The sequence below is a fragment of the Leucoraja erinacea genome, chromosome 6, assembly GCF_028641065.1.
Source record: "Leucoraja erinacea ecotype New England chromosome 6, Leri_hhj_1, whole genome shotgun sequence".
Classification (NCBI taxonomy): domain Eukaryota; kingdom Metazoa; phylum Chordata; class Chondrichthyes; order Rajiformes; family Rajidae; genus Leucoraja; species Leucoraja erinaceus.
In genome coordinates, this window is record NC_073382.1 from 68530879 (window position 1) to 68557601 (window position 26723).

Below are 26723 nucleotides of genomic sequence, written 5' to 3' on the forward strand. Positions count from 1 at the left end.
CCAGGCAGGAAAACCACAGCTTGAGACTGAAGCTATCAAAGAATTGTGCCCTGACCCCAGTCAAAACTGTAGCAACTGGTTGCACAGCATTAATGTCAGTAAACATCCAGTGTAAATGTTAAGGGGAAATGTTCAGTCTGTGTTTTTCTATAATTATATTCTATGTTATGAATAATTTACTCATTCAAAGTGAATCACTGACAAATCTGGAGTAAAATATGAAGTTGGCGAAGATAATGTTTGTTTTTTGCTTGACCCACAACGTTATGTCTCAGTCAAATGGATACGACAAAGTTAAATATTCTGGTAGCAATGCCAAATAACATTTGCCATGGATTCTGAATGCCAAAATGGAAGGGTGATGATAACAGCTAATTCAAATAAAGGTCATAACTGAGTGTGTGGAACAGTGATATCCATTGATATATAAACACGGTAATTCCTTGATTTATGAACATTCAGTTTACAAATCCCTGTTCCAATGCTATTGACTCTTTGGGATATGTGAAAACTACTCATGTACAGAGCTGCACCCTCTGCACACAGACCTTCATTCCACCAACATGCCCACAGTGCCTTCTACCCAACCGTTGCAAATTTTGAAAAATTCATTCACCCAAATGCCCTCCTACTCCTTTGCCCTTTAATCTATTTTTCCAATTGACATTAGTCAATTCTATCTTCATACCATATCAATTGGCTGTCATTACATTTGTTAATTTTATCAGGCTCAGGTTTTCACTTTCAAACGGAATTTGAAACTCTACCATGTTATCGGCATTCTCTCCCCAGGAATTAGTTGCTATAACATTATTAATAATCCTGTCTCTTTCTACAATACCAATAGCCTGTTCCACCATTGTTTTCTCAACATATCATCTGAGAGGCAATTCTTCTTCCCAGAGGCAATTCGGACTGTAAACACCTATCTCACCAGGGACTAACTCTACAGAACGTTTTTCCTTCCATTATTTTTCCTTCCATAATTTATTATGTAAAAGAATATGTGTGTTATGATTGTGTTTATAAATTGTTTGGTTGTTTTGTTGTTTGTCTTTTGCACAAAAGTCCGCGAGCATTGCCACTTTCATTTCACTGCACATCTCGTATGTGTATGTGACAAATAAACTTGACTTGACTTGACTTGACTTGACTTGAGAAGCCACACAGCATGTACCACCTTGTACATATAATGACACAGAACATGGTCATCCAGTCCATCAGGTCCATGCCAGCTCCCAGGAGAAGGATCCGATTAGTTCATTCTCCCTCTCCTTATTTCCTCATTCCTGCAATCTCTCTCGCACACTCATCTCCTCCTTTTTTATTCTTTTTATTTGCAAAATTAAGAGGTAATTTACAGTAATGAATTAATCTAGCAGCACAGCTTTGGGATATGGGAGGAAATTGCAGCAGCTGGTAAAAACCTATGGGGTCACAGTGAGAACATGCAAATTCCATACGCACATCATCTGAGGTAGGTCTCTGGAACCGTGAGATAGCAGCACCAACTGCTGCTGATCGTGCTGCTCACACTATGAATTAGTCCTCAACAGATTGCTAATTTGATTTTTATCTCCACCAAAATGATTCAACATCATGAGCCAACAAAGTTCCTCGCCATGATGATCTAACTCCCCAAAACGGCTAGACCTAGGTATGTTACAAAACCTACCTGAATCGTCATTGGGAATCTGCCCTCAGCCATGTCCGCGATTTTGGCGCTGTTTGGAGGGGGCGGGTTTAAAACGCGATTTTTACTAGGCTATTCTAACCGCAGATGTTCAGCCTAGTAAATCATTAACGAAAAATCGCTGCAAGACCCGGTCGCAAAAGGTATTATTAGTTTTATAGGCCTCGATAATATAGTTATAATAGTTTTAAAATTACTGTCTCACTCCGCAACCTCCCACAGCCCCAGGGTTTTATAAAGCAAACAATTAAAGGTATGTACCTTATTTTTACATTAAATGGGGCTTATATATAACCCTGTATATCAAGTTATCTATAAAGAGTAGTTCATTTTGGGCTTTTTATATCCCGCAGTATTTTTCTCGGCATTTGAGGGCACTAATCCAGCGCGATGCGAACGTTCTAAACCAGCGCGTTCACATGAACCCACTAGAAAGCCGATTTAAATGGGCATTTATTTACAGCAATTGAACACTAAATTCCTTCCATTTGGCCTATAAATTAATGTAAATTAGATATAAAAATCATGTTATATTGTGAATTATTTGTGAATAATCTTTGGACACTTAGGCTATTTAAAAATGTTAATCTTTCCTTAAGAAATGGGCTTTTGACTATCCAAGATCACAGCTTTTTTGTAATGTCCATTGAAAATCAATAGGGAACAAGATGCTAATTTCCTAGTATGAAAATGGCCATAACTTTTTTAATACTTGAGATATGAAAGTGAATTTGGTGTCAAATTAAACTTATTGTTATGCTTTATCTGATGGGATAAATTGCAGACTTGATTTTTAAAATCTCAAAATTTTGTAACATTGCTACTAGGCCACCTCCTTTTCCTTTCTGCTTACCCTTCCAAAATGTCAAATACCCCTGAATGCTCGATTCCACCCTTGGTCACCTTGCAAACACCCCTCTCTATTGGCTGTCTGATAACATCCATTTATTTCTAATTCTCCCATCATCTCCCCAATGCTAGAACATAGAACATAGAATAGCACAGCATGGTAACAGGCCCTTCAGCCACTATGTTTGTGCCAAACATGATGCTGAACAAAACTGATCTTATCTGCCTGCATATGATCCGTATCTGTCTGTGTGCCCATCCAAAGTATCTTAAACGCAGATATCGTATCTGCATACACCACCCCCGCTGACAATACATTCCAGGTACCCACCATCCTCTGTGTAAAACACTTGCCCAACACATTTCCATTAAACTTTCCCCGTCTCATCTTATATCTCTGCTGTCTAGTATTGGACATTTCCACTTTGGGGGAAAAGGTTCTGACAGTCTACCATATCTATGCCTCTCATAATTTTATATCATGTCTCCCTTAACCTCCGACATTCCAGAGAAAACAATCTAAGTTCATCCAACTTCCACCTGTAGTTGAAACCCTCTAATACGGGCAGAATTCTGGTAAACCTCTTCTGTATGCTCTCCAAAGCTTCCACATCTGTTCTGGAATGAGGCGACCAGAACTGCATGCAGTATTCCTAGTGCGGCCGACACAAAGTCCTATAGACCTTCATCGTGACTTGTTGACTCTTATATTCAATGCCACTAGTAATGAAGGCATGTATACTATATGCCTTTGTACCACCCTATCCTCTTGTGTTGCCACCTTTAGTGAGCTATGAATCTGAACTCCAAAATCCCTCTGCACATCAATGCTGTTAAGGGTCTTGCCAATAACTACATATTCTCTCTTTATATTCAACCTTCCAAAGTGCAACACTTCGCACTTGCTCGGATTAAACTCCATCCATTACTGCAGAAGATAGGCACGAAATGCTGGAGTAACTCAGCTGGACGGGCAGCATCTCTGGAGGGAAGGAATGGGTGATGTACCGGGTTGAGACCCTTCTTCATTGGTCTCATTCCCAATGAGCTGCACCCTGCCTGGCTTGTAACATCCCCTCTCATGTGAATGGTTCGAGTTCCTCAGGAATCTAAAGACTTCTCTCCGATTCTCTCCGTTCATTAGACTGCTCCATCTTGTTATTTCTTGTCTGACCAGCACGTAGCAGTTATAATGACCATTTTAAGATACTGCTTATTAAATTATTTCTTAACTCCTTACATTCTGCCTGCAGGACAACGCTTTATCTACTCGTGTTGTTGATGCCAATACTATCCACAATCTCTGGATTTTTATCAGATCCCTTTAAAGTGTTTTGCAACCATTCAGTGAAAGACTTGACCCTGGCACCATGTAAATTCCTAGAGTCACAACCATAGAAATGCCTGTCTGACTAACTATTGAAATCTCCATCATCTTTCTCTTTCTCCCTCATTAGGCACATAATTCTTCCACCCTGGATTTTACCACAGAAATGATTCTGTTTTATTGCGACTAGTTTCTCTGCACATTACCTAGACAATTAACTTTGTTTACTGTGACTTGTACAACTTGTCCACCTCCCATTATTTGGCCCTAAAATGTTGGTCATCAGTACTGAAGTATTGATAAAGCCTGTCTCTAGCTCTCAGTTGAAGCAAACGTTTTTGCATCCATATTATAAGCGATGGGTTTTAACTTTTGGGGTTGAAATTAACAAATCTTTTGGCGGAGAATAAGGGTAGCATTGGAATGTATGTGCAACAATTACTTTCCTATTTGTAAATGTGTAATTCATTTAGTACATAAGCGATGCAGATATGAAAAATCAACTAATAGCCATTTCACAGAGCAAACAGATACAGCTCATGTAGATTAATTTGTATTGATTTCCCCTCTACTAAAAGCTGCCTTTTGTTAAATCTCTATGAATCTCCTTTCCTGTGCCATTTGCATGGATTCCACACCACACAGTTAACTAGATCAGGAACATTTCCTGATTGGTTTGGTCAACAAAATCTAATATGAAGAGAGATGAATGATGTTTGGGTAACTGACCGAAACAAAATGACACTCTGCATAGTTTGGTTCATAACTCAATGATACCTTCAAAGGTTTCCTGTAAGAGTTTGGTGAAATTAATCAATATTTGTCTGCAGTTGCTTCAAAGTGTGGCAACAAAACTGAATGATGCGATTTCCCAAAGTCATTTGCTGACCTTTGGTACATGCTTGTAAATATTCTAGAAGAGGATTTTTTATACATTTAAAAACATGAGATACCAGTAAAGTCACTCTCGCTGATCTGGAAAAAAGTTAACAAAAGCATTGAACCTTTGAACACACTGAACTTTTTTTTCCTCTCGTTTATTATATTGTTTACAGTGTACTATGTTTACATATTCTATTGTGCTGCAGCAAGTAAGAATTTCATTGTTCAATCTGGGACATATGACAATAAAACACTCTTGACTCATGAATAAACAAAGATCACAGCAGCATTAGCATTCATGACTCTATCAATCTTCCCTATCTGACAGTAACGAACAATGAGGGAATTTCCAACCTGTATGCAGGTGATGAATATATCAGGGCCATGTCCATACTGGAGTAGGAACACACAAGAACTGCTATTTCAGAGGTAGCCCTAAATTGCATTTAAGACTGAGAATATTGTAAGAACAATTAATTTGTCATCCCTCGATACGCTCTTTAGCATCCCACATCTTTTGTGCTTCTTTTGTGCCGAACACATCATTGCAATTGTCCCATTCAATAAAATAGTTTAAAAAAGCCTAGGATTTATGTCTACTTTACTGTACACGCATAAAGTACAGTTCTTTATTGAGAATCAAGTCAGTCACATTCACCCGACAACAATTTAGCCAAAGCTTCAATTATTTGGCACTAATCCGTATTGTTGTGTTACGATCATGGTTGGAAATGCAAGTGCTGCTTATTACAAGTATAATCCTCATAAAACATTTTTTCTGTACTGATACACACAAATCAGCATGAGAAAGACGTCTCAAAATGTTGCAATAAAGTTTCACCCCTCCACAGCCGATAATCGGTCTGATGAGGGTACTGACATGAAATGTCACCTATCACCAGGGTGGTGAATCTGAGGAATTCATTGCCACAGAGGACTGTGGAGGACAAGTCAATGGATATTTTTAAGGCAGAGATAGATTGATTCTTGATTAATACGGGTGTCAGAGGTAATGGGGAGAAGGCTGAAGAATGTGGTTAAGAAGGAAAGATAGATCAGCCATAATTGAATGGCGGAGTAGACTTGATGGGCCAAATGGCCTAATTCTGCTCCTATCACTTATGAACTTATTGACTTATTCATTTTTGCAAGAGATGCTACCTGACCCGTTGTGTTAGTCCAGCATCTTGTGTACATCTCTAAATGTTGTGCTTTGAGAATTCGTTACAGTTTAGACGTTAAGAAGTTTGGCCAAGAAATCAAAGATTCTTCTATAATAGTTATATGGACAGGAAAGGAATGGAGGGTTATGGTCTGAGCGCAGGTATATGGGACTAGGGGATATACGTGTTCGGCACGGACTAGAAGGGTCGAAATGGCCTGTTTCCGTGCTGTAATTGTTATATGGTTATAATAGAAAATGTTTCAATGAGGGATTACAATGAGAGATTGTTTCTTTATTAGTGCTAGCTACACTTAGAATATCACATATCCCTGTAATCATGTATTAACATTCAAAGAAGGTATTAGGACACCTTACGATACATGAGATATTAACCACACCTTTCCAGTTAAAACCCAACTACTTTCTTCTGAGGTAGAACTGGAGGACACCATTCAAAACTTTACCAGAAATTTCAAAACATAATCAATTCACATGGATTGCACAAATAGGTTTGTTCCTTTCGATTTATAGCTAATGTTACAACTTGATTTTTATCAATTACTATAAAGATTACATGTTTCCAAATCTTATTCTATGTTCTCTGAAACATATGAATGCGTGTTGGTGGATTTAACTTGTTTTAGGATTACAAGCTTTCCTGTCACCAAACTCATACAAGAAGCAATAGAGGGTGTTCATATTACCCTTGGGCCCCCATAATGTCCTCCAAGGCTCAAGTCCCGATGGTCAAAGTTTACAATTCTGGTTAACGAACTAGTTGCATTTATTGCAAGAAATAACTGTGGAGAGGAAAGCAAAATGAAAGTGACAAAAAAGGAAAAGCCCTGCATTTAAATAACACATTTTGCTCCAAATAAACCATTTAACAGCCAATGGAATAGAAGATAAAACATAGAACATTCCCCTTTGACCTGTGATTCTGTGCCCAACATGATTCCAAATTAAACGAATCTGCTTTCCTAAACACCTTCCAATGTGTTGATATTTTTAGCACATAACCAATTAGTGCAATGCTTCCACCAATTGTAACATGATGATAATATGATTATCGATGCTGAATGATGCTAATGTTTTATGTACCAATAATTAAAGAATAGTCAAGATTAGATGGGGCTTAAGGTGATGCTTTAAAGAGCACCAGGAGAGTTGGTGAGGTTTATAAAAGCAATTCCAGGTTTTGTTTAATTTAGAGATACAGCCCGGAAACAGGCCCATCGGCCCACCGGGTCCGCGCCATCCAGTGATTCCCGCTATCGTGGATCAACACTATGCTACACCCACTAGGGACAATTTACATTTTTTTTAATACCAAGTCAATTAACCTACATCTTTGGAGTGTGGGAGAAAACCGAAGGTCTCGGAAAAAACCCACGCAGGATACGGGGAGAATGTCCAAACTCCATACAGACGGTACCCATCGTCGGGATCGAACCTGGCGCTCTGGTGCTGCATTCGCTGTAAGGCAGCAACTCTCCCGCTGCACCACTATGCTGACAGGTCTTAAGCTCTTACCAACTGTAGGCATGATACCAATGAAAGGCCAACATTTGAAGTGTATGCAAGACCAAAATTGAAAGGCCATAGATATCACAGGAGGAGGTAGGACAAGGTACAGATACCAACGTAGAGACAATACCACAGTGCCATTTAGTTTAGTTTAGTTTAGTTTAGAAATACAGCGCGGAAACCGGCCCTTCTACCCACCGAGTCTGGACTTATCAGCGATCCCTGCACACTTACACTATCCTACACACACTAGGCACAGTGTGGGAGAAAAACAAAGATCTTGGAGAAAATCGACTCGGGTCATGGAGAGAACGTACAGAATCCGTTCAGACAAGCACCCATAGTCAGGATTGAACTCTGGTCTCTGGCGCTGTAAAGCCCCGTCTCACTTTCCTGAGTTACTTACAAATTTCCCCGAGTTTCCCCTTGATTCAAACTTGGAGAATTACGGTAATAGCCAGCTGTAGGTACTCGGGGCTATTTTTTTACACTCGTGGACATTTTTCAACATGCTGGAAAAATGTCCCGACTTACATGATGCCCCGAGTAACTACGGCTGGCATTACGAGCCGCTACGAAATGTCTACGGACTCCTACGTCCTCCTACAGACTCGCTACGGACATTCCCCGAGTTTGAATCAAGGGGAAAACTCGGGAGAATTTGTGAGTAACTCGGGAAAGTGGGACACGGGCTTAAGGCTGTAGTCCTACTGCTACGCCACCATGCCACCCACATAAAGGAGGAGAATTGTAAACAAGGAGTAGAATTTAAAAAATAAGATGTAGTTCAATCAGAGGCCTGCGTGCTCAGTGAGAACAGTGGCAATGGCTGCATAGGATTTGGTGCAAATGAGGATGTTTTCAGCTGAGTGTTTATGAATAATTTTATGAGGGAAGGTGGGAGGCAAGCCAATAATCCATTGCCTTGGCCACATCTGGAGGTTACATAATTCAAGATGAAATAAGGAATTCAAATAAAACCTTAGTCAGATGATTAATGACCACACGCCAACTGGAGAAGCAGCACCTCATATTCCACTTGAGCAGCCTACAACAAAATGGTATGAACATTGAGCTTGTGTAAGAAGGAACTGCAGATGCTGGTTTAAACCATAGATAGACACAAAAAGCTGGAGTAACTCAGCCGGATCTGGATGAAGAGAGGCCCTAAGCTATTTCACTTGTGAGTCCACTTCCCCATCCCCCACCCCCACAACTACAGGACCATGACTACACGACAGTGACAGTGTGACAGTTTTAGATCCTACTGTATGTTGTCATTAAACAGTAGGTTTTAAAATACATATTGGATTCACCGCAGAGCGGGCGATGCCTTACCTGGATCACCGTTTGAAGCTCTGGAGCGTTGGGCCTGCTGCTTCAACATCATGGTGGCTGTGGTTTGCGTAGCTCCCAGCCTCGGGCCACGCTGATTTTAATTTCGCGGAGCCCTGGGAACCCTTTGCCGAGGGCCGCCAGAGTGAATCTCCACCCAGCTCAGCCTGTGGACTTCGGGAGCCGCCGTCTCCAGTAGGAAGTGGCCGATTCGGAAGTCCAAGCCGCTGAGAATGTTCTCTCGTTCCGACGTCCGATGGTGACCCACAAATTTCATTGTACCAATGGCCATGAGGGGGGGTCCAAGAGGAGGGGGTCCGGTGGAGACGGGAAAAGGGATCATCAATGGGGGCCAGGCTGCAGGTAAGGTGACGGCTGCTGGAGGGCGGTGGATTGTCCAGGGTCAGTGGGCAAAGTGTAGGAGGTCCCGGTGGGTGGATGGTCAGTGGGGCGGCGAGTTTCGACGGGTCCGGTGACGCAGTGAGGTGAGTAGGCTCCCCTAGATCTCGAGGCCCTAAGCTTAAGCTTGTCTAGTTTATATGTAAATCCGGCCCTGTGGACAGGCAGCATCTCTGGAGAGTAGGAATGGGTGACGTTTCGGGTCGAGACATTGAGCATTGAACTTTCCTGTTTTAAGTAACTATTCCACACAGCCTCCTTCCCCCTCCCCTTTCTCCCCCACCCACCCCCCCCCCCCCCCCCCCCCCTCCCCCCCCTCCCCCCCCCCTACCTCTTCCCTCTCCTCATATGAAACATACCTGACCTTGCACCAGTTTCCCCCCCCCCCCTCAACATTTTTCATTTACAATGGATACACATTTCACAACTTTTCTAACACTTACAATTTAACAATTAACAACTCTTTTTCTTCTCTGGAATCTCCTGCCTTTGCATCGCTGGCCTATGTTTAACGATCTGCCTTTCAAATATCCTCATTGCCTGTGTTTACCTATTATTGAAGATAGACACACTGAAGTAACTCAGCAAGACAGGCTGCATCTCTGGAGAAAATGAATGGGTTGATGTTTCGCCTCGTGTCTGAAGAATGGTCTCAACATCAGCCATTCCTTCTCTCCAGAGATGCTGCCTGTCCCTCTGAGTTACTCCAGCATTTTGTGTCTGTATATGGAGAACATGGATAGGGGTCGTTTTGTTCAGTCACGACCCTTCTTCAGACCTGAAACATCATCTATCCACATTGGCCACAGATGCTGCCTGACCTGAATTACACCAGTCACTCTGACCCAAAACGTCGCCTATCCATGTTCTCCAGGGATGCTGCCTGACCACTGAGTTACACCGGCATTTTGTATCTATCTTTGATAAATGGAAGGCCAGGCAGGTGGAGGTAGCTGTTTCAACATACATCTGAAAAAACTTCAGGACTAAATGGATATTTGATGTTGATATTCCATGTCAACTTTAAGTAACTTGATTATTGGACACTATTTAAAGAGAAGACATGGTTTATTGTTATAAGACATGGTTTTTTGCCTGGGATGGCAGGACTTTCATATGAAGAAAGACTGGATAGACTCGGCTCGTACTCGCTAGAATTTAGAAGATTGAGGGGGGATCTTATAGAAACTTACAAAATTCTTAAGGGGTTGGACAGGCTAGATGCAGGAAGATTGTTCCAGATGTTGGGGAAGTCCAGAACAAGGGGTCAAAGTTTAAGGATAAGGGGGAAAAAGTATTTTAGGACTGAGATGAGAAAAACATTTTTCACACAGAGAGTGGTGAATCTGTGGAATTCTTTGCCACAGAGGGTAGTTGAGGCCAGTTCATTGGCTATATTTAAGAAGGAGTTAGATGTGGCCCTTGTGGCTAAAGGGATCAGATGGTATGGAGAGAAGGCAGGTACAGGATACTGAGTTCGATGATCAGCCATGATCATATTGAATGGCGGTGCAGGCTCGAAGGGCCGAATGGCCTACTCCTGCACCTATTTTCTATGTTTCTATGTTATTATGAGAAAGAAAATCTGAATTCAAAATAAAATATTTAAGCAAAGAATTAACATATTACTACACAAATAATTGGTTACAATTTAAAATATTTAATGCATCATTTTGAGCCATTGGTGTTACCATTTTATCCAATCGCAATTTCTATACTGGTTTTCCTATGCAATCCTTCAAAATTCAAAACATTCTCGTCTTTAATGAGCAGTTTTTACACCACGTGTTTGTGTAACAGATGCAAATATTTATATCAAGTGTGGGTATCACAGCATTCTTTTTTACACAGTTATATAAATTATTAAAATATCTATAAACACAAATTCCATGTCTTAAAGAAGTTCAGCATACTGTGGATGTTATAAATAGATCATGAAACAGAATAAACTCTTTAGAGCTCATGTTCAGTAATCAAATACAAGCTTAATACAATACCTGATGCTTCTCATGATAGATTCTACAAATTTGCACATTAATATGTTGTGTGTCCAGAACAAGTCATCAGGATTTGAGTCACAGAGGCTAGCTGGTCTCTCAGGATGTTGAAACCATTGAAAGAAATTGACGGAAAATGTAATAAGCTCTGTTGACATCTGTGCCTGAATTCTCAGTTCATGGTCTTGACAAGCACGTTGGTAAAATCTACCCATAATGTTGAATGACTTGTTTAAAACTCTGCAGTTTGACTTCACGTTAAATAATTCAATAGAGTCTGTTCCGATTTTGACCTACAGCCTCTTGCACATCTTTGCCAATACTCTCTAACTGCTTGGTATGATTTCCTATTATTTTAACAAAAGTCCTTAAGGAGCTATATTAAACATGGTATTTTTAACTCATATCAATGATGTAGTTGTTTTATTCTTCTTCTATATTTCCACGTTCTATTTTAAAGGCACTGACATTTCTACAGATGTCCAAGGCCTGCCATCTTACTTCTAATTGCATTTCATTGAACTAACATAATATGAGGTGGAAAGAGATGAATCAACCTATCAGATCCACGTCACCACTCAGCAAAGCAATCCCATTCATCGCATGACCGCTCACCATATTTTCCTATATACTTGCAACTTGCTTTTTCTCAGGTGCCCTTCAGCTGCCCCTTGATTCTCTTTTGTTTACCTCGACCTCTACTAGGGATAATTTGCAACAGTCAATTAAGCTACCAAGTCATAAGGTCATGAGTAATATAAGCAGAATGAGAATTAGGCCATTCTGCCCATCAAGTCTACTCCGCCATTCAACCATGGCTGATCTATCTCTCCCTCTGAACCCTATTCTCCTACTTTCTCCCCATAACCTCTGACACCCGTCATCTTTGAGATTTGGGAGGAAATAGGAGCCCACCTAGGGGAAAACTGGAACACCCAGGAGAGTATTAATAAGGACACAAAAGGTCCACAGAGATAGCACCTAGTTGTAGATAGCACTGCAGTTCTACAGGGTCTTGGTGAGACCACACCTGGAGTATTGCGTACAGTTTTGGTCTCCTAATCTGAGGAAAGACATTCTTGCCATAGAGGGAGTACAAAGGTTCACCAGACTTTCCTGGGATGTCAGGACTTTCATATGAAGAAAGACTGGATAGACTCGGCTTGTACTCGCTAGAATTTAGAAGATTGAGGGGGGATTTTATAGAAACTTACAAAATTCTTAAGGGATTGGACAGGCTAGATGCAGGAAGATTGTTCCCGATGTTTGGGAAGTCCAGAACAAGGGGTCACAGTTTAAGGATAAGGGGGAAATCTTTTAGGACCGAGATGAGAAAAACATTTTTCTCACAGAGAGTGGTGAATCTCTGGAACTCTCTGCCACAGAAGGTAGTTGAGGCCAGTTCATTGGCTATATTTAAGAGGGAGTTAGATGTGGCCCTTGTGGCTAAAGGGATCAGGGGTTATGGAGAGAAGGCAGGTACAGGATACTGAGTTGGATGATCAGCCATGATCATATTGAATGGCGGTGCAGGCCCGAAGGGCCAAATGGCCTACTCCTGCACCTAATTTCTATGTTTCTATGTTTCGAAGGTCAGAATTAAACTTTGTTTCCCGTAGCCGAGATGCAGACACCTTTAGATTAGATTAGATTAGATCAGATTCGTTTATTGTCATTCAGACCTTTCGGTCTGAACGAAATTTTGTTTCCCTGCAGTCATACATATAATTTAAAAAATGACAAAAACACACAATCAACACAAATTTAACATCCACCACAGTGAGTTCACCAAATACCTCCTCACTGCGGTGGAAGGCAAAATCCTAAAGTCTCTGTCTCTTCCCTCTTTGCTCTCCCTCTGCGCCGAGGCGACGGTTCAAACTCCGCGGGTGGTCGCTGCCTCCGCCACAGCTCCAGGACCGAGTCGGGTCTCTGCTGCCGCTACCTCCGCCACAGCTTCGGGGCCTAGTCGGGTCTCCGCTACCACCTAATGGTACTACGACCAATAACTTCTTATCCTGTCTCCCCTTAGCATACGTCCACTTCAGTGTAGGTGGTTGGTTGGTAAGAATGCCAGACTACCCTTCCTCCTCCCTGGGCAATGCTAATTAATCTTCATTTGCACATTGATGAATGTTTTGGAACAATCCAAGTTGTTGCATTTAAGATATTTAATGAACAATTACTTTCAATAATGCTGACCTGTTTTATAAAGCATAAAAATATTCTGTACAATAGCACTGTGATAAATGAACTCTTTAGAACTAGATATTACACAACTCTCGTAAGATGATGATAGAAATCGGCAGGTCTCTCATTTTTAGCTCATCGTTACTATTGGCTCAACTGATGAAATATCTGTCTTTCCTGACTGGATGTTACTGTTTGAGCGAAGACTCTGTGGATCTTGTCTCCTCTTGCAATTACTCTGTTGTGGCCACGCTAACCTGTAAGAAGGGGCCATAGATGGAAGGATATGCTCCTGCACTTCACGTTGTTTTCTGAATATATTTAAGAGAGACTTAAGTTCTAAACGAAAACTCTCATTTAGCCAGCAATAGATGAATGGGTTATAGCAAGTGCTGCTCAGGGCAAACCAGTGGAAAGCAAAATAAAGAGCATTGTTGGTACGAATGATTTGACTAGATATAAGGACAACATAACAGTTCAGTGGAAACCAACAGACAGCAAACACCACCACGACCAGCATCAGCATTTTAATCGTCTTTTTCTTTTTCCGGCGATGTGCAAAATATTGCTCTGTTGTCACATCCCCGATTGCATTGCGAAGCCACAACTTCTTGGCAACAGTGGTGTAGGTGACAGTGATGATTAAAAGGGGTAGCACATACAACATGATAAATGTGGACAGGTCCAGGTACTTCCAGAACAGATCCGCTGGCTCTGGAAAATTTGGGACACACAAGCTCCGAATCTTTTCTTTGCTGCAATGGAAAACAGAAGATCATCGCTGTGATCAATAGCTTATGATAACCGAATGAACTAATTTAATGTATTTTAATTGAACTGTGGAACTTTATGAGATGTTTTAGATATTTTACTTGACTTTTCCTTCCATTGTCCACCATAACCAGAAATCAATAGTTTGATTATTAGTACTAACTGTAATTCTTTAAACAAATCTTTCTCACCACATTTCATAATGATAGTATAGACGTTTACATTAATTTACAAGGAAAACATAACTGAATTCAATGCACAACTTAATTTTATTATAAGTATACATTACTCCACAGAAAACGTTCAAGGTAAGGCGATTGCATAATACATTTCGTTGTCTCTGTACTGTACACTGACAATGACAATTAAAATTGAATCTGAAATTGAATCTGGGATTCTGTAGTAAGTTTCCACAACAAACCTGTTTGCTTTGTTTTCACCTTCTCCTAGCAAACAATTATCTATTCCACCTTTCTTCATCTTTTGATGTCTCATTTTCACACATTACCCTTCCTTATCTCTGTGCCTCCCCTCCCCTGACTCTCAGTCTGCATTCTGTATCTACCTTCAATGATTCATGTTGAGTTTGATCGGTGTTCATGTTAAAAAGTTGTCCTTAAATGTTATATATTTCAAAACCACTTTAAAGTTAACCTTATATTCAGTTAAATGTAAATAAAATAGGAGAATAGATAAAGAACACTGTTTGACACTATAGTCAATGATTGTTATAATGCAGAGGCAAGATTCTGTCCAACAAAGACAGAAATTGGTACGATCAGAGCGCCCATTTTCTGAGACACTGGTGAAGAGATGAATGTTGGCCAAAACTCTGTGAAGTCCTTGTTTTTAATGGTATTGTGAGATATTTTAAGATCATGAGAGACGAGGGAATTAAATGCAACATCTCCAAGTTTGCAGATGACACTAAGCTGGGGGGCAGTGTTAGCTGTGAGGAGGATGCTAGGAGGCTGCAAGGTGACTTGGATAGGCTGGGTGAGTGGGCAAATGCATGGCAGATACAGTGTAAAGTGGATAAATGTGAGGTTATCCACTTTGGTGGCAAAAACAGGAAAGCAGAATTTTATCTCAAATGGTGGCCGATTAGGAAAAGGGGAGATGCAACGAGACCTGGTTGTCATGGTACACCAGTCATTGAAAGTCATTCCAGGTGCGACAAAGGTTCACCTGTATCTCCTCCAACCTCATCTACTGCAAGCACTGCTCTAGATGTCAGCTGATTTACATCGGGGAGACTAAGCGGAGGTTGGGCGATCGTTTCGCCGAACACCTCTGCTAAGTCCGCAATAACCTACCTGAACTCCCGGTGGCTCAGCACTTCAACTCCCCCTCCCATCCCCAATCCGACCTCTCTGTCCTGGGTCTCCTCCATTGCCAGACTGAGCAGCACTGGAAATTGGAGGAACAGCACCTCATATTCCGCCTGGATTGCTTGCGTCCGGATGGCATGAACGTTGAATTCTCCCAGTTTTGCTAGCCCTTGATGTCTCCTCCCCTTCCTTAACCCTCGAGCTGTCTCCTCCCACCCCCCCCCCGCCCTCGGGCTCCTCCTCCTCCCTTTTTCCTTCCTTCTCCCCCCCACCCCCCATCAGTCTGAAGAAGGGTTTCGGCCCGAAACGTCGCCTATTTCCTTCGCTCCATAGATGCTGCTGCACCCGCTGAGTTTCTCCAGCATTTTTGTGTACCATTGAAAGTAGGCATGCAGGTGCAGCAGGCAGTGAAGAAAGTGAATGGTATGTTAGCATTCATAGCAAAAGGATTTGAGTATAGGAGCAGGGAGGTTCTACTGCAGTTGTACAGGGTCTTGGTGAGACCACACCTGGAGTATTGCGTACAGTTTTGGTCTCCAAATCTGAGGAAGGACATTATTGCCATAGAGAGAGTGCAGAGAAGGTTCACCAGACTGATTCCTGGGATGTCAGGACTTTCATATAATAATAATAATAAATTTTACTTATGGGCGCCTTTCAAGAGTCTCAAGGACACCTTACAAAAATTTAGCAAGTAGAGGAAAAACATGTAAGCGGAATGAAATAAATAGTAGAGACATGACTAGTACACAAATAAAGACAGAATTCAATTCAAAACACAATATGAGGCAATTCAAGCACAGATGAAAAGGGAGGGGGACATGGGGCTAAGGATAGGCAGAGGTGAAGAGATGGGTCTTGAGGCGGGACTGGAAGAAGGTGAGGGACACGGAATTGTGGATCAGTTGGGGGAGGGAGTTCCAGAGCCTGGGAGCTGCCCTTGAGAAGGAAGACTGGATAGACTTGGCTTGTACTCGCTAGAATTTAGGAGATTGAGGGGGGATCTTATAGAAACTTACAAAATTCTTAAGGGGTTGGACAGGCTAGATGCAGGAAGGTTGTTCCCGACATTGGGGAAGAGGGGAGATCCTTTAGGACCGAGATGAGAAAAACATTTTTCACACAGAGTGTGGTGAATCTCTGGAACTCACTGCCACAGAAAGTAGTTGAGGCCAGTTCATTGGCTATATTTAAGAGGGAATTAGATGTGGCCCTTGTGGCTAAAGGGATCAGGGGGTATGGAGAGAAGGCAAGTATGGGATACTGAGATGGATGATCAACCATGATCATATTGAATGGTGGTGCAGGCTCGAAGGACCGAATGGCCTACTCCTGCATCTATTTTCTATGTTTCTATGTTTCTAAGACAGGATCAGCCAAGATTGAGTGGCAGAGCAAACTCAATGGGCTGATTGGCCCAATTCAATGTCTTATGAAGATAGGATATAGCCTCATTTTTATATCTTATCTGGAAGATCAAGTCCTGTCACAATGTACGCAATAACCAATCTGATCTCCCGGTGGCTCAGCACTTCAACTCCCTCTACCATTCCGAATCCGACCTTTGTGTCCTGGGCCTCCTCCATGGCCAGAGTGAGGACCACTGGAAATTGGAGGAGCAGCACCTCATGTTTCACTTGGGCAGTTTATACACCAGCAGTATGAACATTGACTTCTCCAATTTCAGGTAGTCCTCACTGTTTCCTCCCCTTCTCAGCTCTCCCTCAGCACTCTGGCTCCTCCTCTTCCTTTCTTCTCCCTCCCCCCCCCCCCCCCCCCCCCCCCCCCCCCCCCCCCCCCCCCCCCCCCCCCCCACCATACATCAGTCTGAAGAAGGGTTTCGGACCAAAACGTTGCCTATTTCCTTTGCTCCATTGAAGCTGCCGCACCCGCTGAGCTTCTCCAACACTTTTGTCTACCTTCGATTTTCCAGCATCTGCAGTTCCTTCTTAAACAAGGTGTCATAGAAACATAGAAACATAGGAAATAGGTGCAGGAGTAGGCCATTCGGCCCTTTGAGCCTGCACCGCCATTCAATATGATCATGGCTGATCATCCAACTCAGTATCCTGTACCTGCCTTCTCTCCATACCCCCTGATCCCTTTAGCCACAAGGGCCACATCTAACTCCCTCTTAAATATAGCCCAGATGGTACACTAAAAACTGTAGAAACCAAAGGAATGATCAGATTCCTAAGGGAATGCAACTGGTTAGTCTATCACCATACACTGCTGACCCCAGGCAACAATAGGTTTACTGACTAATCATGACTGTCAATCTTCATTAATTTCTCCACCACAAACCCAGACTCAGTGAGTAAAACTCCCAGCAATTGGGAATCATAAATCCACCTTTAGCTTCTTCCCAAATACTCATTTACGATATTTCATGTCTCGACTTAGTCATACAATCGGTAGTGATGTGAGGGCCACCAGTGAATAGAACCTAATTTCCTGTTAACTAATCATCTTTACCAACATAATGAAGATAAGAGAGCCAATGAAGGTAATTATTTCTCCATCTATACCTGTATTCAAATTTGAAGAGCTTCTGATAGATGGCATGCGGAAGAGAGAAGCAGCTCGCCATAACCCAGATGACGGTGATGTAGAGTACACCTTTGGTAGTTGACATGCGTGGTTTTAGAGGATGCATTATAACCTGCACAAAATATAACAATTAACTTCCAACACTGGGAATACATTTGTGCAATCCATTTGATGCCCCTAAATCATTCTGCCTTTGCCGTCTTCCTATGATTTTACCACAACATCAAGTGATGATTTACTAACATTAAATGTTTTATTTAATTTTCCTCCCTTAGAGATTTCAGTGCATGATGTAAATTAATGCCCAGCGAACACAATATAGGTGGAATTTTGAAACTGACGGCACAAGAGACACACGGTGTATTTCAGGAGCCATGAATTTCTTTCCATTATGAAATTAATTAATTGCAGGTCTCGGCGTAATTCGGAAAGGAAAAGTAATCCTTGGGAAAACTAGATGGATTTGGAATGACTCGCTCTGGCAATGCAGCGAGTTGGTGTAATTATTTGGAGTGGGCGGCAGAGAGGACGCTTGCGCATGGCTCCCCCATCTTCTGCTCGGCTGCATCCGAGTCGAAGGCGGGACTGGAATCTCTGGCTGCAGAACCGCTTTATTTGCAGTCTTGAAACAAAATAACATTTCTTCTGACGCCAATCGAGGTTGTGGCCGCAGAACCTGCAGAGTTCCTGCTGAGTGATTCATTGCGATGCTGCATGCATTGATTTTGCATTTAATTGGCTGACTTCCAAAACATTTTTCTGGTAGCCTAATTGAAATTAAAACGCGGGACTGAACATTAGAGACAAGAAAGACAAAGGAGCAAAGACTTTAAAATCAAGAACTGAGTCGCTATGTGCTTTAGATGATGGATACCGTTACTGCGGATTTATGTTAAAATAAATTGTCTATTAATAATCACCATCGAATTAAGGGAAGATAAATATTTAATCATGTGTTCTAACACGAATCTTTGATCAGGACAAGATGTTCAAGGCTTTGTAGATGAGGGCGTTCAGGTCGGTGTGAGGGGACCCCCAAAACCCAGGTGCTCTCAGTTCTGAACAGATTAAATGTTTCCAAAACAAAATGTTTTCTTTTGCTTTTAGCCTAGTCACGGTGCAAATGATCCGATGTTTTATGTTGCTTGCGAAAAGATTAAAATGGGAATCGGCTGGCTGTGTCGGTGCCCAGTAGCAACCGAGCCTGCGGTCTCTATCACTGCGGCATTTCAGGACATTAGTAGTTGAACCACACAATGAATACCTGCTCCAGCTCCTGATGTCGGATCGCGGTATAATTCTGCACAAGAGGTATTGAGCGTGGTGTTATCGCAAGTGATGAGCATTGGGCAGCGGGCTCTGTCTGGCTCTGAGATTCTACGTACTGTGGGTAGGTTTTGGAATGCACTGAATTGTGAAGCACTCAGGTATTCCAGAAAATGAAATGTGTTCGATGACATTCGTGGGAATAGGGAGGGAGGTAGGAGACACATCCACTCACGGGCTACGTCAGTGCGAAGCCAACATTCATCGATTCAGTGGGGTTTTCAGCCAGCTATTTCCGGGGTTCCCGCTGCTGACCCCCTGTGACTGTACAAATCCAGTCGGTTGCAAATTTCTCCGGGTATTACTTCGGCGATGCTGCAAATCTAAAACGTCACGGGGCAGTTCAGGCAGCAACCGTGGAAAGAGAAACAGAGTTGGGCGAAGAGACTTCGGTCCAAAACGTAAGCTGTTTCTGATTTCCACTGATGCTGCCTGACCTGCTAAATATTTGCAGCATTTTCTGGGAGGGGTCCAATGTTTTAGGATACTGATTTTCGACTTCCATGATCCTTCTATTAAGTATTTCTCAGCCCTGGACTATTTTGAGATGGCTGCTATTAGTCGGGACAGCTAATTGAAGGGATATTTTAAAGAGGCGCCATTAATCTTATGCAAACACCCATCAGCCAAATAAATTGTTAAGTTTAAATGGCATCTTATTGCCATGTTGGTTGAATATAGTGACACTTCTTCTAATCGTTAAACCGTAAGAAGGATCTCGACCCGAAACGTCACCCATCCCGTCTCTCCAGAGATGCTGCCTGTTCTGCTGAGTTACTGAGTATTGTGTGTCTATCGTCGGTTTAAACCAGCATCTGCTGTTCCTTCCTACACGTAAAACATCTGAATACCGGTTATGTTATTCAGAACAATGAACAGTATCAGTTCAGTGTTTACATTGATGACTGTGAACTGTAGGTGATTTCAAAATTGACAGTAGGCGCGTAGAAAAGTTCTGGGAAGCATAGGCGGTAGTTACCTGGTGCCTGTCGAGAGCGATGGCGGTCAAGGTGAGTGTGGAGACGTGCAGTGAGCAGTACTGAGCAAAGCGGCTGATGTGGCACATGACCGTTCCGAACACCCAGGTACTGTTAACGAACCGGACCTGGTAACCAAAAGTAGAAGATAACTCACATAAGGTTTCACATACCGTGAGAGACATGTACACTGTGCATGGATAAATGGCCATTCACTATTACTGTGTGTAGAGAGGAACTGGATATGCTGGTTAAAACCGACGACAGACCAAAAAGGCTGGAGTAACTCGCTCAGCGGGTCAAGCAACATCTCTGGAGAAAAGGAAAAGCTGACGCTTTCACCCACTTTCTCCAGAGTTGCTGCCTGACCCATTAGGTTGCTCCAGCCTTTTATGTCCGTCTTCACTATTACCGCGTGTTGTCCACGCTGTTAAATAAGGGGCACGCTGTATGTGGAATGTATACTGACTCCCAATGGGGGGAAATGCACAGTCTAAAATAAAGGTTTCGAATGATGTAATCCTCTATTCCGCTCACAGTCCCTTTCCCAAGAGAGTTGGGGGGGGGGGGGGGGATATGAACGTTACAGATGGATGACCTTAGATCAGAAATGGTCGCTTCTAACACAAACACGGAAGGCTGGTTATCTAAGATTGCAGAATCAAATACGTGCCAGTTACAATGTACCTCGCGGAAAGATGGGGTACTACTCCGCGATCCTACGTCAGGCTTCGTGTGGGAAGAAACTGCAGATGTTGGCTTACACCGAAGATAGAAACAAAATGCTGGACTAACTCAGCGGGACAGGCAGCATCTCTGGAGAGAAGGAATGGGTGGCGTTTCGGGTCGAGACCCTTCCTTCGACTGAAGAAAAATTCCGACCTGAAACGTCACCCATTCCTCTCCAGAGATGCTGCCTGTCCCGCTGAGTTTCTCCATCACTTTGTGTCTGTCTTCTGTGTAAACCGGCATCTGCAGTTATCTTCCTACACACTATCGGTGTTTGGACTCTACAAATGGGTTATATGGTACATTCAAGCAGCATAGATATAGTCTTGTTTGGACCTTCCAAACACACGAATGTGGAGATGAGAAGGGATTCTGCAGTTAGAGGGTGGTGTGGAGACCAAGTCAGTTGATATTTTTATGGGGAGATTGATAGATTTTTGTCAGTGTGTCAGAGGTTATGAGGCAAAGGTAGGAGAATGGGGTTGAGAGGGAAAGTTAGATCAGCTATGATTGAAAGGCGATGTAGTGGGCCAAATGGCCTCACTTACCTCCTAGAACATGAACTTATGAATGATGAGATGTAATGCAAAATAATTACTTTTTAAGTTATTTATATTTTACTTGAATCTTGAATCTGTTTGTTACTGGGCAGAGTGGACAATCGGAGACGCATAAAGATGCATGTTTTGGAACATAGTCTGAAATTCACTGTGACTGGCTACACCGACATATTTTGAGCCTAGTTTGCTCGGGTGAAAATGTTGAGGAAATCATAACAATGTGGTGAAATGTGGATGCCCGTGTTACTTGTGCCAAGCAAGAAGGGAAATGGCTGTGGTCTTGAATTGAATTGAAAGATACAGTATGGAAACTTGCCCTTCACCCCATCAAATCCCAGCAGACCATCCATAGTCCATTCTTATTAGTTATGTTCAAAAAGGAACCGCAGGTGCTAGTTTTTGTGCTGGCCTTTTCTCGCCTCCAGTTTACCCCCCCCCCCCCCCCCCCCCCATCTCCACTTTCACTCTGAGGAAGGGTTCCGATCCTATACGTCACCTATTCTTTTTCACCTGCCTGACCCGCTGAGTTACTCCAGCATTTTGTGTTTATCCCCATTGGTTATGTGGTCAAGTCTATGTTAGACCGCTTTCGCATTTACTTCCTACACACAATTTATAGAGGACAATTAACTTACAAACCTGCACGTCTGTGGGATGTGGGTAGAAACCGGAACACACAGAGGATAGTTACTGGTCACATGGAGAACGTACAAACTCCACACAGATAGCATCCGAGGTCGGGATCAAATCCTGATTTTTGGCCCTGTGAGGCAGCAGCTCTACCAGCTGTGCCAACGTGTTGCCTTTTGCTATACAGCCAGTCTGTCACCCAGGTGTAACTTTTGCTCCATGCCAGAAATATAGTTATGTTTATCCCAGTCCAGTTATATTTGACCCGTACTATAATATTAATTAGCTAAGGCATTTTGTTTTACACATACTGTCCACTGGCACACCAGTTTATTATACACTGAAGAGAAGACATGTGCAAAAGTAAAAAAAACGACACCTGCCACTGGATGTTTCCTACTTGCATATGTTAAGTTGAAGCAAAATGCTGAAAGCTTCATTCGGATACTCCAAGTGCACAACTCATCGCGTGTAACACAATATAACACATTTGCCAACTCTATTCGTGAATTTTCCAATATTGTGTTACAGATTAGGCGCCATATGAATACGCGTGAATGCGCCTTAATGTAATTTTCAGTGGATTCTTAGAAACATAGAAAATATGTGCAGGATTGGGCCATTCGGCCCTTCGATATTCGGCCATTCAATATGATCATGACTGATCATCCAAAATCTGTACCCCGTTCTGGCTTTTCCCCCATATGCCTTGAATCCCTTAGCCCTCAGAGCAAAATCCAACGTTCTTTTGAAACCACCAGTAAATTGGCCTCCACTGCCTTCTGTGGCAGCAAATTCCACTGATTCACAACTCTCTGAGAGAAAATGTTTTTCCTCATCTCAGTCATAAATCATATCCCTATCCCTTATTCTTAAATAGTGACCCCTGGATCTGGACACCCCCAACACCGGGAACATTTTTCCTGTACCTACCCTGTCCAAGAATTTTACATGTTTCTGTAAGATCCCCTCTCATCCTTGTAAATTCCAGCCCAGTCGATCCATTCCTTCATCATACGCCAGTCCCACCATCCTGGGAATTAACCTGGTGAATCTATGCTGCACTCGCTCAATAGCAATAATGTCCTTCCTCAAATCAGGAGACCAATTAGGAGACCAAAATTACACACAGTACTCCAGGTATGGTCTCACCAGGGCCCTGTACAACAGCAGTAGGACCACCTTGCTCCTAAACTCAAATCCTATTGACCAGAAGGACAACATGCCATTAGCTTTCTTCACTGCCTGCTGTATATGCATGCTTTCTTTCAGTGACTGATGTACAAGCACACCCAGGTTTCGTTGTACCCCCCCCCCCCCTCTTAAACTGAAACCATTCAGATAATAATCTGCCTACCTGTTCTTGACACCAAAGTGGATAACCTCACATTTATCCGCATTATAATGCATCTGCTATGCTTTTGCCCACTCACACAACCTATCCGTCACCCTGCAGCCTTATAGTATCTCCTCGCAGCTCACACTGCCACCCAGCTTTGTGTCATCTGCAAATTTAGAGATGTTACCTTTAATTCCCTTGTCTAAATCGTTAATGTATATTGTAAAGAACTGGGGTCCCGGCATCGAGCCTTGCGGCACCCCACTAGTCACCGGCTGCCATTCTGAAAAGGACCCGTTAAGGATGCTACTCTTTGCTTCCTGTCTACCAACCAATTCTCTATCCATGTCAATACCCTACCCCCAATACCATGTACTCTAATTTTGGACTAATCTCTTGTGTGGGACCTTGTCAGAGGCTTTTTGAAAGTCCAGATACACCACATCCACTGGCTCTCCCTTAGCCATTCTACTTGTTACATCCTCAAAAAAATTCCAAAGGATTAGTCGAACATGATTTCCCCTTCATCAATCAATGCCGACTTTGACCGATCCTGTCATCGCTTTCCAAGTGAGCCGCTGTAACATCTTTAATAATCGACTCCAGCATCTTCCCCACTACCAATGTAAGGATAACTGGTCTCTAATTCCCCGCTTTCTCTCTCCCTCTTTCCTTATGAAACGAGCAATGAAAGCTATTAAGTTTGAACACCGTACCCCCGCCCTCTAATACATAACTGTGGTCTTACCAGTGTAAAAGGAGTGTTAAGAAGAGTTATCATGATGTCCGAGACGGCGAGATTAACAATGAACAGGCTGGTAGCAGAATGCATCCGTTTGTTCTTTATCACGACTTGGCACACAAGAACATTCCCAAAGAGGGAGATAACTATCATGACCGAATAAGCCACGATAAGAAAAGCCTTGACTGTTGCATTTTGAGATTCTGCCTCGTATTTAGCCGATCCTACAAAGCTCTCCCAATCGTCCAGACTAAAGTTGCCCCACGGAAAGAAAGTCGACCTGTTAGGCATTAAAGGCAATCCAGATAAACTGATGTTAAGTAAGTTACTTGACCTTTGAAAAGCTTTGGTCAAGTAAGGAAGAGACATGTAACGGGTCATTATAATGTTAAAAAAAAAAACACAACAAGTCTCTGGATTTATAAATCTTGGCAAAGTTGCTTTCTGAAAAGTTGCAGCGATGCCGTCATCTGCACTGTTCGGTCTTAGATAAGAAACCGCTTTGTAAATCACTCATTTCAGAAAGTGCTGCTCGGTTTGTGCAGTAGTGGAGTGTGTTTTGGGTCGTATTGAGCCAACATCTCGCTACCGCCGAGAGATTATGATGCGAGCTCTTTTATACATGAAGCCAGCTGAAACCCACGCACAAGGTGACACGTACTGTAACCAATTGATGTTTTGGCCGCCTTAGCACAGTGACGTCTCTTTCTCGTCGCTCCTTTTTTTTTGTTGAAAATCTGCATAGCATAACGCGGTGCTGTATTCCCACCTCAGTATACGTCTCACTCTGTTTCAAGCAAAGAATGAACTCTCCAATTCCTTAAATCTCCCACCCCCCTCACCCGGCGAAGCTTTGCTTTATATTTCAGCGCCTTCAGTTCCCTGTGCCCCTTCGTTGTATAGCACCCTTTCTATTTATTTCCATTGTATTCAAAAATATAGTTCTTTACAAATGTAAAAAAAGCAGAATTATTTTTGCATTGCCGAGCTACCTAACCAGCCATTAACTTTAAAAAAAAAACGGGACATCGTATGCTATCCATGGCATTTTGTCAGCCTGCATTCACTCGTCAATGGTACTGCTGTTAGATCTTTATTTCAAGTAACAATTCAAGTTTACGTGAGGAATTTTATTCATTAATTCAGTTCAGTTCCCCGTGGAATACAGATAACGCCGACGTCATGCCCAAATAACATAAAACGCTCTTCATTGGTATCGTTATCGACTTGCCCTGGATGAAAAAAAACTAATTATAAAACACGAGAGCATTTCCACTTCGTGTTTCAGATTCGTATGTGGAGGCAAGTGTACCCACGCTACTCATTTATGCATTCGGGTTCTTTTGCGTGGGTTTCCAAGAGGGATTCCTCATCTTTCTTTAGACTTCTGAGCGATTACATTAAAGATCCAGAATCTCATTCAGATCTAATAGAGATCAGAAAACAGGAGATGTTTTGAGACGCAAGAGACTGCAGATGCGAGAATCCTGGTCAAAAGAAACACACATTTCTGGAGTAACTCAACGGACCAGGCAGCATCTGTGGAGACCGAGTGATAGTAGACGTTTCTGATTGAGACCCTGCATCAGATAATATATTATCTGTTAGGAGAGGAACTGCAGATGCTGATTTAATTTTTTTTTAAATCAACGTGATTTCTCTAATTTCACATAACCCTACACCCCCCCCCCTTCCCCAACCAACTATGGGCTACACCCTTCCTCAGTCATCTGTTGCCATCCCAATCTGTTTTGCCTTTTTCTACCTCCAGTTTCCTCCTGATTTCAGTCTGAAGAAGGGTTCCAACCCAAATCACCACCCATCCTTTTTCTCCAGAGATGCCTGGCCCGCTGAGTTACTCCAGCACTTTGAGTCTATCTTTGGTATTATCTGTATTATTTGGCTTCACTGAGATGAGTGCGGGAGAAGGTGAACAAGGGAAGGGAGCCTTGATACCCAAGGCATTCATAAACTCAAAGAGAAAGAGCACAGAATCAGACCCTTCAGCCTGCCAATTGAGATCCATGCCAACCATTGAGATCCCATCTATACTTTCCTTCATTAGGCTTGTAGTGAAGATTCAAGTACCCTTCTGGCTAATTTTAGTTATAGCGATGGTACCTGCCTCTACCATCAGACAATTGCCCAGACCCCAAATATGTGAGGATGAAAAATGAAGGGTCCCAACCTGAAACGTCACCTATTCCTGACCCGCTGAGTTACCCCAGCACTTTATATCATTTTTTTATAAACCAGCACCTGCAGTTCCTTGTGTCTCCACCTTTCTGTGATTTACATATCTGCACATTTGCTCCCCTACCTGCCACTGACTGTGAGGAGGCCTGCAGTACACCCCAACTAAATTCTCAAGCATCAGACCATTCTGATTTAGGTATTTAGTGCC

General features: G+C 42.5%; 1 protein-coding gene across 1 annotated transcript; it reads right to left on the reverse strand.

The window, feature by feature from the left end:
- Positions 1–10827: 10827 nt before the first annotated feature.
- LOC129698265 (G-protein coupled receptor 83-like) lies at positions 10828–25007 on the reverse strand. Its single transcript, XM_055637301.1, has 4 exons — positions 24326–25007; positions 20322–20447; positions 17995–18128; positions 10828–14119 (listed from the first exon to the last, which is right to left on the reverse strand). The coding sequence occupies exons 1-4, from the start codon at positions 24698–24700 to the stop codon at positions 13495–13497; spliced, it is 1260 nt and encodes a 419-aa protein (XP_055493276.1). The 5' UTR covers positions 24701–25007; the 3' UTR covers positions 10828–13494.
- Between the last annotated feature and the right edge of the window lie 1716 nt (positions 25008–26723).